Source organism: Athene noctua, chromosome 6 (assembly GCF_965140245.1).
Source record: "Athene noctua chromosome 6, bAthNoc1.hap1.1, whole genome shotgun sequence".
Taxonomy (NCBI): Eukaryota; Metazoa; Chordata; class Aves; order Strigiformes; family Strigidae; genus Athene; species Athene noctua.
Window position 1 is genome coordinate 16,991,687 of NC_134042.1, and position 12,056 is coordinate 17,003,742.

A 12,056-nucleotide genomic window follows, 5' to 3' on the forward strand; every position below is an offset into this window, starting at 1 on the left:
ATTTTGAATTTGATAGCTAGAATGTTAAAAAAGTTTGGATTTGGTTTCAGGAAGTTTGATTTTTGTTTTTGTTTTATGGGTTTTTTCATCTATAAAGGCAACTCTGTCAGTCTGATGACTATATTTTTTAAAACTAAAATATACAAGAATTATATAGAAATTACAAGAATTTGGTCCTGCTTGAGCAGGGGTTTAGTGCAGATGCTCTTCAGAGGTCCCTTCCCGCCTCAACCATTCTGTGATAAAATTATGCATTTCTTGAAGCTGTGTAAGCCAGCGTGTATCCTGATACATCCTTGTTCCCTTTGGAGGTTAATAAGTAAACAACATGTGCTTTAACGTAAGAAGGGTTGCCAAAAATGTATCCAGGGAACCGCTTTTTGAGTGAGGTTTGTCTTTTAACAGAGTAAGTTCTGTGGAAAACACCTTTCTCAAAATACCTCAGAAAATAATAAAAAAGAGTTTGAGGGTTGGGAATGTAATCATCCTGGTGTTTCAACAAGAGAACTGTTTCACATTCATCATGTTGACAGAACCTGTGACTTTTTCAGTGGATTGTTTTTAATGGAAGGTTTCAATGGGTAAAGCCCAGTTTCTAATCTCTTCCGTTGTTTCCTGCCTTGTTTTCTTATGAAGAGGGCTGCCAGCTCCTTCCCAGTGACACCGCAGGGAGTGTGGGTGGGCTATGCAGAGGCTCTCTGCTGGGAAGGACGTCTGGATCCCCAGAACCCTGCTCTGGATGGGAGGGAAATCAGCAAGCAGAAGGCGGCAAGCTGTGAGAAGGAGGATTTTACTAGAGTGTGGACTTTGTTTTGATTCAATTACGCACTGATTAATGTTAACAAAAATGTAAGATGAACGTTATACCCAGCTAATGGATTGGGTTCCATGAGTTAATCGACAAAGAGCAATATTTCTTTTTTTTTTGGATGATTGCATGGCAAATGCATTTGTTTTAGATAACAGTCTCTGGTTTCCATGGGGATCGTCCTTCTGCTTGTTAAAGGTATTATTAAGAATCTTTTGCATTATTTGAATTATTGCTAAGAGCTAGTATTTCAAAACTATCTCAGCTCTTGATGCTTGCATCAACATTTTGTGTCTGGTAGTTAAATCCAACTTGGAAAAGGAGCAAAAATATTTTTTGCTGCTTTGAATTAGACTAATGCTCTCCGATAACATTTCATGCTCAGAAAATGTTATTTCTTGCAGATACAATGAATTTATAAAGGCTAGAAGGATGTCTGGGCAGCATGCTGTGTTGGATCCTCCTGTTTACTTTCTCAGTGCACTTCTGTGCAACTTCATATAGTATGTAGCTGCTTATCTGTGGTATTTCCCAGTGGGATGACTGGAAACAACCGTTTTTTCAATCTGAATGCAGTGGAATTTGTATGTAGTACATGGAGATTTTATTGAATGGTGATAGTTATGATCTATCAGAGGATATAATGGACTCAGACCTTGTTTGGCAGGCTTCTAATGTGAAAGGAGATGCTTATCATGCACTGGTTACTTTTAATATTTCCTATTCCTCTTTTTACTTGAAGAAATTTTCAAAGGCACAGACAAGCTGGATACTTACCTCCTGCTCATTTGGTCTGTGTACTGACAAGGTTGTCAATTAACGTTGGGTGTAGGAAGGGTTTTTCTAGACACAGCTCATTCTCTGAGAAGACCAAAGATACACTTTTCCTTTTTAAATTAAAAACATTTCATGTTTTTCTTTCAGTGGTGGAATTCTGTGCAACCAGGATGGGATTTGCTTTGTAATGTGATTTTTATAAGCGACACTCATGTCCCAGGCAGTATTGACTTACAGGAAATATCAAGATGCTACATTTTCCTATTGCTTGTTCACTCCATGTACATAACCAGTACAATCCCATTATGAATCTTGAACCCCAAGGTTATGAGCCCTAGACCAGTTATCCAGCAAAAACACCTCAGAAACTAATCCATGATAGAAGATGACAGCTTTGCCCACTGTGAGGATGTGCAACATCCCAGTACACTTGTAAGCCAAGGAGAATACTGGTGTTAGACTATGTCTATCATGGGTTCAACAGTGAATGACTAATACACACAGGAGAGAGAAGTGCCTCTAGACATTGTGAAAAGATTCAGAGCACAATTGCTATAATGCTTGTTGAATTGCCTTGTTGCCTGGAACATTGTTATTCCATGGAAAGGAGTTGCTGAGGAAAGATGAAGGGCAATGAAATGGGAAATGCATGCAGTTTTATTCTGAAGCTTTTTAATATTTAATGCTGTGAAAGTTTCTGGTGTAATTTTTTTCCTGAGTGGGTGGCTTTGAGATGCATGAAGGGAAATACTTGATTTGAAGGCCTCAGCGGAAAGATGTACTGGTCTATACTGAAATTGATCTGATTCATCAGAGCAGCTTATTAATATATAAATTACTCATAGTTGCAAGTCAAAAAATAATATTTCTTTGAGGGATATTCACTCATTAATTTTCCAGTGTCCCAAGTGGACAACTGTGTCTGCTTATCCTTTCTTCCCCTTTCAGGTTCTGGCTTTATTTTGTCTGTCTGAAGAGTTCTTCCTCACCTTAGAACCAGTATTTCTTTTATGCTTTATTATTTCCACTTCCATTTAGGATCAATCAACACCAGAGCTAATTTCATTTCCTTATGACTCTCTGATGTATAAATGACAATATGACATAATTTGTAGAAGTAATTCAACAGTTGAGAATCTGGAGTCTTGAATGAAGCTCCTCTGTAGAACCCCGAAGAATAGTTCAGGAGTTCTGTAGCAGCTTCTAAAATATTAATGAAAAACTCTGATTTCTTTTATTTTTCTATTCTTTGTTTATATTCATTCTAATAGAGGTGAAACTTGCTGTGGAAGTAAGGTTATAAAATCAATGCAATTCAAACTAGATAAAAGATTTAAATTAAAAAAACCTGCAAACAACAAAAAACCCCAGCTTCTCTCCTACTCCAGGGCATTGTAATAATAAATTATTACTATGTGAGAAGTACTTCTTCAATAACTTGAGAGTTAAGAGATATTTTTGAAAGTGAGTGGTTTGTTTGACTGAATATCTCCTAGCAACTTAGGAAGCTTTAAGTACAACTGATTGAATACTGCCTGTGGAATATATTGTCAAGCCCAAAGCACCTGACAAAACCAGATGATGATTCCATTCTTTAAAACACATCAGATGGTAAATATATAACTCAATATTTTGTCAGCTACCGAAAAGGAATTTACATAAGACACATCACACAATATATAGTAAGTTGAATTCAGAATGACGTTCAAGTATTGCGGACCTAAATGGTATACCTGTGAGGTAGATTTTAAAGTTAATACCACATGCTTCTATTGAAATGGTACACTGTTTTATCAAGAAGCTCTCTGGTATTTCTTGTTACTTGCCACTTAGTATACACATTGGCCATGTGAATCAGATATGATCTTGCTTGGATTTTATGTGGGCAACCATAGGAAAACTCTACTCAGCAAATAAAAGCTTGGGGTTTTTTTTATTGGTCAGAGGAAAAATCAAGCCAAAGAACGGTAGTGTCAACAGAGAGAAGTGTGAGGGGCTGCAGCTGCTTTTTCATATCTCAATCAGCAGCTTAAAGTGCTGTTTTCTCTTGTGTATATTTGTAGGTACCCCACAAAAACACTAACAAATCTGGCTGCCTCATAAATCAATTACACGTCAACTCAAAAGAGCTTCTGGTAAGTGTCTACAATATATAGTATCAACAACATGTGATGTTGATACAGTCTGCAGTAAGAACAATTTAACTTTTCTTGGAGGTAGGAAGCTAAACTCAACTCTGCATGCTGTCCAGCAGCAGCAGCAGGGTAAGTGGAGTTGTCCTAGCAAGCAGTATTTTTAAGCTGATAGCTTTGGTTGATCTGATGCTCAATACATCTCCAGGAGAAATAAAATAAAGGAGAATCACATTTTATTAAGATGATACTGGCCTTTACCATGTAGTTACTGCTAGTGCAAAACAACTAGCTCACACGTGAGCTATGCACTGAGCACAGCTGCATAATTTGGCCAATGCTGAGAATTTTACTAATTTACTAATATCTGTCATTCAGGAGAATTTTTGCCTGGTGTGCTGGATAACAAAGAATGATTGCAGTATTTCTTCAGTATGAAAATTTGAACACAGTTTAATCAGTCTTGTGCACTGAGCTATTACATTTTATTTTAGTCTTGGATTTGCTGTCTGGTAAGACGATTTAACGACTGTCTGTTGCTTAGTGTCTTACAGATAGAGAGGTATTTAATAAACTACATTAGAATTGATTAGCTAGGGGATAGTATCATCAAGCGATATGTGCTTCACTGGAGATTTTTCTCTATTAAAACCACTGTGAAGAATTACTAGGGGGAGTTGTATAAAGTATGTTTGCTTTCATTTCTTTGTCAGATCATCTCATAAAAGGGTGAAAGCTTTCTGAAAGTAACTCTGATGCCTTGTAAATTTACAAAGACTACTTGTGAAACCCTCAAAGAAAACCTTGCATGTTTTTGTGCTGTTCTTACAATGTTTGTGTGACAAACTTTTAGCTGAGACATTAGGCACCTTTCAGTTTCAATTGGACAACTTGCTTAGAAATACATGATCTGCATGTATCTTTTAAAATGTGTGCTTCTAACTAGCTCGGGTCACCTTGCATATTCACCTGCTGCCTTTCAGTTTTAACACGCTCTGAAAGTTTGTATTTCCTGTTGCTGTCAGTGAGTCTTCAAATGCTCTGAAGATGGCACTAAAATGACCAGGTGTTAGGTGCTGGAGCCTGAGCCAAAACGGTGTCTGTGCAGGCATGGGTGGAAAGCTGGGACCAGGTTACATGATGTAGAATGTGTGTGCCCTGCTCAGCTGTGCTAGCAGAGATCCTCCTGCCTCCTTAGCTCTGCACTAGTACATCTCCATCTGCTTGGGTACCACAGAAGGTGCCTGCCAACAGTGATCAGTGTAAGAGTTTGCTGCCTCCGATGTGTCACCTGCCCTGGGAGGGGAATGCCAGAGCCAAAAAGACAGGGAGCAGGGAAGCCTGAACGGGCTGTCTGCTTCTCAGCGCCTCTCCCTCCTTAAGATCACTGCCCTCTGCCCCTATAAACATAGGGGAAAGGGACTTCTCAGTCTGAGCAGACCAAGGAAGAGCTATTGTTGAGACAACGTGTGGTGTAGTTCCGTGTATGCTGAGTCCATGGAGCTGAGTGCACTCTAGGCAGTTTGCAGCAAGTAGTTAAGTACCGGTGTGTGATTTTCACTGCCAGCCATTGTGGGCTGACCTGTCTTTGGGAGTTTTTCTGCACGCATAAAATGCACTTTGGGCAAGTAAACATTTCTGTGGTCATATAGTGGTTGTCTGCATTTCCTTCACTTATAGTACTGTCCTTAACTTGTATTAATTGGAAGCGGCAAAAGCGTTAAGAATTGTGGGTGTTTTGTGGCATTCAAGATAAGACTTTAATATTAAATTCATCTCCATTTTTGCACAGTTCTATTAAGCCTTTTTTTTTTTTTTCCTGGTAGCACTCTTTTCTTTCTTTTTAATTAAAAAAAGCAAACATCTTGCTAAAGTCAGGTTTTTAAAGGAGAGATAAAATCCTGGATTCTGAGTGTGAGTTTGCTTGCATCGTGGTATGCATTAGATGGGGCCCAGAGCTGCACGTGGTAAGAACAGATTGCTTCATTTACTCTTGTACTGTTGTTGTGTGAGTTAGAATCATAGGGAAATTTGCCATGCAAAATTTGTCAATTTGTTTCTATGATACAATATATCTGTCCGGGATCTGGATAGAGTAAGTTACCATCATAAGGGAAAAACACTGTCTTAGCTAATGCTGGTTTCTCTCTGTACTTCTGCTTCACCGCCATCTATTCACCCTATTTGAAACAAATGTGTAGAGCTTGAATATCCAAACCAGTGTGTTGCATTCTGTGTGTACTTTTGTGAAGTTATGTCCATCAAGTCTTTTTGGTTTTTTGCCTGTCCCATTTGTTTAATTACATGTTACTATGTTTATATAGAATCTCTTGGGGGAAAAAAAAAAGACATTTCTTCTGGATGTGGCTTCACATAGGCCTGTCTGTGCCATTGAAGTGGCCAGTGGAAAGAAAAGCAAGCTGCTGTGATCCACTTACACAGAGGCGAACAGATTAAAACCATACTTTTATATTTTAATTATGTTTATATTTAATTACAGTGTATTTTTATATTAAAAAATTATTCACTAATTAATAAAATATAAACACTTCAGCAAATGTCTATATTTGAATATTTAGGATGGCTCGTTTAACGCAGGAGGCAACATAAGCATCTAAAAACACGGTTTGGATATCCTACTTAGGCATTTGCCTCTGAAATTCCTTAATTCATGCATTACTGGAAGCTGAGAGGAGATAGCTGGGGAGTAATTGTTTTCAGTCACTCAGTTTATAAAGCCACTAGCCATTACAGACTTTTTAGTTTGAGCAGTGTGATGGTTCAATCAGCGACTTCTGGCAAACTCCAAACAAGTATTTTTATTTCTGGTAGTAGGGAACATTCAAATCTGTTAAAATTATTGTTGTTGGGTTTTGAGGGTGGTTGGCAGGGGTTTTTTTTGCTTTTTTTAATCCTTCCTGTCTCTGCTCACAGGTAACATCATGGTGCTGTGGTCAACTTGCAGAACATCGGTACTTAAATCTGTAACAAACCGATTCATTAAGAATTTGGCCTGCTCGGGGATCTGTGCCAGCCTAGTCTGTGTGCCTTTTGACATTGCTCTTAGTGCCAGTCCGCACTGCTGCTGGTGGATCTATACGATGCTCTTCTGCAGAATTGCCAAATTTCTGCACAAAGTCTTCTGCTCAGTGACCATCCTTAGTTTTCCAGCCATTGCTCTGGACAGGTAAGAGAGGAAATTTGCCAGGATCCTTGATCTTTCATTCTTTTTTCTCCCTTTGAAACCCTTTTCTCCCTTTCATATTGGTCTTGCTCTCGTTCCAGTGCTTTGCTCACAGTGTACAGCTTCTTTCTAGAATGTATTGGGATAAATGTTCTTCTCTGTAACATTGAAAACCTTACTTTTCAGTTTACTCTGATGTCTCTGGACATTTATAAAGGACTTTGAGTCTAAAGATTTGTCTTCAGAGAAGTTTTTATCCTTTTTTTCTTCCTGTTAATGGCTGTTGTTCAGTAATGGAACTTGAAAGCAGACAACTTCAGACTATAGACAAGGTGCACATTTTTAACTGTGGAAGTTGAAGAACACTGCCTGTTAGAAGAATTTACCAATGCCTAAGGTAGATTGTCCATCAATTTCAAATTTCAAATGTAGATTTGTTTAAAAAACTCCCCCAAACAATATTACTACAACCAAAATTAATTCAGAGAGGTTTTTTATGTAGAAGAACAGGCTAAAAGGAAAGTGGCCCTTTGAACTATCTGATTTCCTGGATTCCATTTGTCTTGCTTGTTATTATTAGCAGTCACTGATCCCACCTAAATGCACAGCTCTATCATCTTGACAGTGACTGGAAGTTAGATATTTTTGGGAAGGATAGATACTGGTTTAATACAGGTTACATTACTAAAACAGTGGATTTATACATGTTAGGTAAAATTATTGTTAGTCTGTTATCGTGTCTCACCACAGAATATGTTAGCTCTACAAAAACAAACTGTATACCTAATAAAGTCATATGTCTCTTACTTTAACATTGATGTCTTGATAAATGCATTTTTGTGATCTTCCTCACAAAAAGCGCAAACTGCTACTGCTTATAACAATAAGTATAAAAGGATAGGTCTCTCATGAAAACTCTGTGAGCTTAGAAGTGCACAGTAGTAAGTAAACAATGAATCACTGCCTGAAATTTGAAGTGCATGTCAGAGATGCACTTTTAAATTTTTTTAAATGCACAGATGTTCAGTGTTTGACTGCTCTTTTGCTCAGGGTCTTGCCAACCAGAACTTGTGCAAAACAAAACTCCATTGTTCTTCCAGTAGATGGGTACAGGTAATTTGTGACCAACAGCTTTTTCCAAATATCCAGCAAAAAAAATCTATCATAAAGCAGCTTTTCAAATTAACTGTGAGTCCAGCCTTTCAATGCAACATGTCTATGCCTCCCATCATGTTTTCTGAAATTTTGTGCTGTGTGCAATATACTGTCCAGTTTACAAGTAAGTAAATGATGAAATCTTCAAAATAATGTTAATACACATCAGCCAAAGTGATATAGTCCCAATTATTGAAAGAATTTTTCATCACCAATAATGTGTTCTTGAAAGGTTTTTTCTTTACAGACAGACCTGCAAAGGCAGACCCTTGTGGGTTTTTTTTTCCCCCCTCTCTCATAAGCATGTAGTCAGTTGGCAACCCAGTTAGGGATCTGGGACATTATGCTCAGACAGCTCCTGTGAGGCTTCTCATAAGCACTATGCTCGTTATAGACTTCAGCCTTTGCATTGTATCAGTTGTAATTTTTATTTTTTTCCCGACAGGTACTACTCTGTTTTATACCCTCTGGAAAGGAAAATATCTGATGCAAAATCCCGAGACCTGGTTATCTATATCTGGGCCCATGCAATAGTGGCCAGCATTCCAGTATTTGCTGTGACCAATGTGTCTGATATTTATGCCATGTCCACCTGTTCTGAATCTTGGAGTTACTCCCTTGGCCACCTGATATACGTCATCATCTATAACATCACCACTGTGATTGTACCAGTGGCGGTGGTATTTCTCTTTATGATCCTTATTCGCAGAGCACTGAGTGCCAGCCAGAAGAAAAAAGTCATCATAGCTGCCTTAAGGACCCCTCAGAATACAATTTCTATCCCTTATGCCTCCCAGCGAGAAGCTGAGCTTCATGCTATGCTACTTTCCATGGTTATGATATTTATTTTCTGCAGTGTACCCTATGTGACTCTGGTGATTTACCGCACCATACTCAATATTTCAGATATTTCAGTTTTCTTGCTCCTCACTGCCATTTGGTTGCCCAAAGTCTCTTTGCTGGCCAATCCTTTGTTATTTTTAACTGTAAACAAATCAGTACGGAAGTGCTTAGTGGGGACATTAGTACAGCTGCACCGAAGGTATAGCAGGAGAAACATTGTCAGCTCAGGTGGTGTTGCAGATGCTAATCTGGAGCCTAGTGTCCGTTCGGGGAGCCAGCTTCTGGAGATGTTTCATATTGGGCAACAGCAAATCTTCAAGCCAACGGAAGATGAGGAGACTGAGACCAAATCCTTTGGCTCTGGTGACTTTCAACAGAAAGAAATTCCTATCACCAGTTTAGAGGTAGGAGAGACTTCAGTTCACAAATTTATACCACAGACAATTGCAGACTCTGCAGCTCAGGTGGCACCAGCTGTGCCCACAGAAGCTGATATGGTAAATGACAAGTATTCCATGCAGTTTGGTTTTGGACCCTTTGAGCTGCCTCCACAGTGGCTTTCAGAAAACCGAAACAGTAAGAAGCGACTCCTGCCTCCTTTGGGGAATACCCCCGAAGAGCTAATCCAGACGAAACAGCCTAAGTATAAAGCAGAAAGAAAAATCAGCAGAAACAATAAAGTCAGTATCTTTCCCAAGGTGGATTCTTAGTAAGAGCAGGAGCTTTAAGTGACAGAGAAAGGTCACCTTCTATTATATGTGTGATCCCATGGATCTTTGTTATGCTGAAATTTGTTACAGGCTGATTTTTTTGGTGCCAAATATAATTCAAACAAAAGGGAAATGTATATACAAGTGTTCCTTATTATTATGTTTTCATGAAAATAATATATCAAAAGATGCTGATTCTTAGTTTTATCTGTGAAATCCCTACAGTGATACCTGCCTGATAAACTTTGAAAAAGTACATATGGCTTTGGGAACACTCTATGGCTGAAGTATGGAAATACAGCGGTCAGTTGGTTGGGAAACCTCGTATTGTATTAAAATGGACTGGTTATCAAAGTAACTTAATAGTAAAGGCTGTAGGGAGAAGAAGACAGATGCAAAATGGGTAAGTCTTAACCTCCTGTAAAGGGACACAGCAAGGTTCTGCACATTCCATTAATGAAGATGGACTATTAAGTGTATCTGTTTTCTGTTAAGCCCATTTCTTCAGACCAGTGTTAAAAATAAAAGCTTGCTGGACTTTTTGCACAAATTAGTTACCAATTATCTGCCAAACATCTAAACTTTTTAGAGACCTAAACCATTATTTTTTGGCTTAAAACTTCTGCAAAGCCAAGGATATCCAAAATGTCATGTGTGTCAAACCTGAGACTTTGTTTTTTTTTTAACAAAAACCCCATATATTCTTGTAGTTTTAAGTAAAAAGTGGATTGGAGACCATGCAGGACAAATCCTGACTGCAGTAAACAAGTATGTATGTGCCAAGGGCATAAATAGAACACTTTGATGCTGTGATACAGGGCATATACAAATGTCCCAATAGTGTAATGTATGTATTGTGTGTAACCAAGAGTCAGCCTGAAAACAGACTCATCTGCTGGTGCACTCTGCCATTTTCTTGCTAGCAAATGAAAGAAATGGGTCAGAAATGCTATTAGCCTTGTACTGAACTGCTGAGTGAGGAAGCTGACAACAGACCCCCAAAAGCAAGGTTTATTAGTGCCGTTGCTCACTATTGTCAGAGGGAGGTTTTCCTTCTACCTTCACAGATACAGATACCAACCATCCCACTCCACTTGTCCCACAGAGTAGTAGACCACCCAGTGTATGAACACGAGACTTTCAAATCTGGTGCCTAATTCCTGAGTGAATCGGAGTCATGCCATCCCTAGTATCGGCACACCAGCCATACTATGAGAGTCAGGCATTGTGCTGCAGCTTGCCCCCCTGCATCGTCACAGGCTTGTTGTCTCGTTTATACTAAGTGTGAATTTTAAACTGTATCAGTCTGTTAGATGACCTGAAACTATTGTAACCCTGGCATTTTAATCCTTGTTCAGTTGCGAATAGTCTTTCCTTCTTCCTTATCTGCATTCACTGTTGTCTTTGTGGGTAGTTTCTTAAAAGCACAATCTAGTAACATCTGTGTATTCCTTGTGGTTCTCCTGTACTTTAGCCCTTTGGTGCATGCTGAACCTTTATCTGTAGTTACTGCCTGTTTATGAAAGTAGTTTTCTTTAAAGCATACTTTTAAAAGGACAAGGTGAAGAATCTTGCCAAGATCACAGTAACATACTAAATCCAACCGGTTAATGTTAAAAGTGAGAAAAAATTCTGCTGAAGCAGAATTTGGAGATGTACCTGTTATTCCTTTAATATGTTTGAAGAAAGTCAGCAGCTTACGATGGCTCCAAGGTGGTGGATTTCTACAAGGCATTAAAAGCAAATGTTTTAATAAAAATGTATTTAAAAAAAGCTTATAAATTACCACGTAAATGATGTTTTTCTCCATTTCCTCTTTGGTTTCAGCGCACTTCACTTCTTGCTAGTTCAGGAACATCTCAGCTTGGGAGCGAGGAACAGTCTTCAATGGGTCCAGATGGGTGGTGGGAACCCCAGCTGCCCTGCTTCTTAGATAACAGAGATGAGAAGGCAGACATAGCTTGCCTGAAATCAGACAGAAGAAATATTCCAGGAAAAGGTGTTCCTTCTGTGGCAGAGGTAGAGAAGTACCATATCAAGCATTTTCTTTTGAGTGTTGATAAAAAGTAATTTTATGGAGTGTTTGTTTTTTCCCGAGTTAGTGAAAGAACAGATGCCATTCAAAAAATCCTAAAACCCTCAAAAGCAAAGAATGAGTTATAGTTTCCATATGAATTTTGGTTAATTTCATATTTATGGTCCATTTACATATAGATACTGGCAAAGTCTGTGTGATGAATGAATGTGGATAGATGATTCCTCAACTCCTTTGAGGAAAGCAAACTTAGTTTTGTCCTTTTCAGCTCTCATGTTGCGTGAAATGCCAGTGATAAATTCAAAGAGCCAAACTGCATAGAATTTAGTTTTATTATATCTGAAAAGCAAGGGGTCTGTGGTAGTTTTTGACTGTTAAGACAAAACCATCTTTTTCTTTCAGTGAGGACACA

At 38.6% G+C, this 12,056-nt stretch overlaps 1 protein-coding gene across 4 annotated transcripts in view; it reads left to right on the forward strand.

Moving 5' to 3' along the window:
• Positions 1-11,345, forward strand: part of GPR176 (G protein-coupled receptor 176) — a 44,697-nt gene extending 33,352 nt beyond the window's left edge. For 3 of the 4 annotated variants that reach the window (XM_074909122.1, XM_074909124.1, XM_074909125.1), the window contains 2 exons: positions 6,652-6,904; positions 8,502-11,345. In XM_074909122.1, the coding sequence (XP_074765223.1) occupies positions 6,652-6,904; positions 8,502-9,609 (1,361 nt within the window). In that variant the 3' untranslated portion in view covers positions 9,610-11,345. The remainder of the gene's footprint in view (positions 1-6,651; positions 6,905-8,501) is intronic. The other variant, XM_074909126.1, reaches the window with a different exon arrangement.
• The last annotated feature ends 711 nt before the right edge of the window (positions 11,346-12,056 follow it).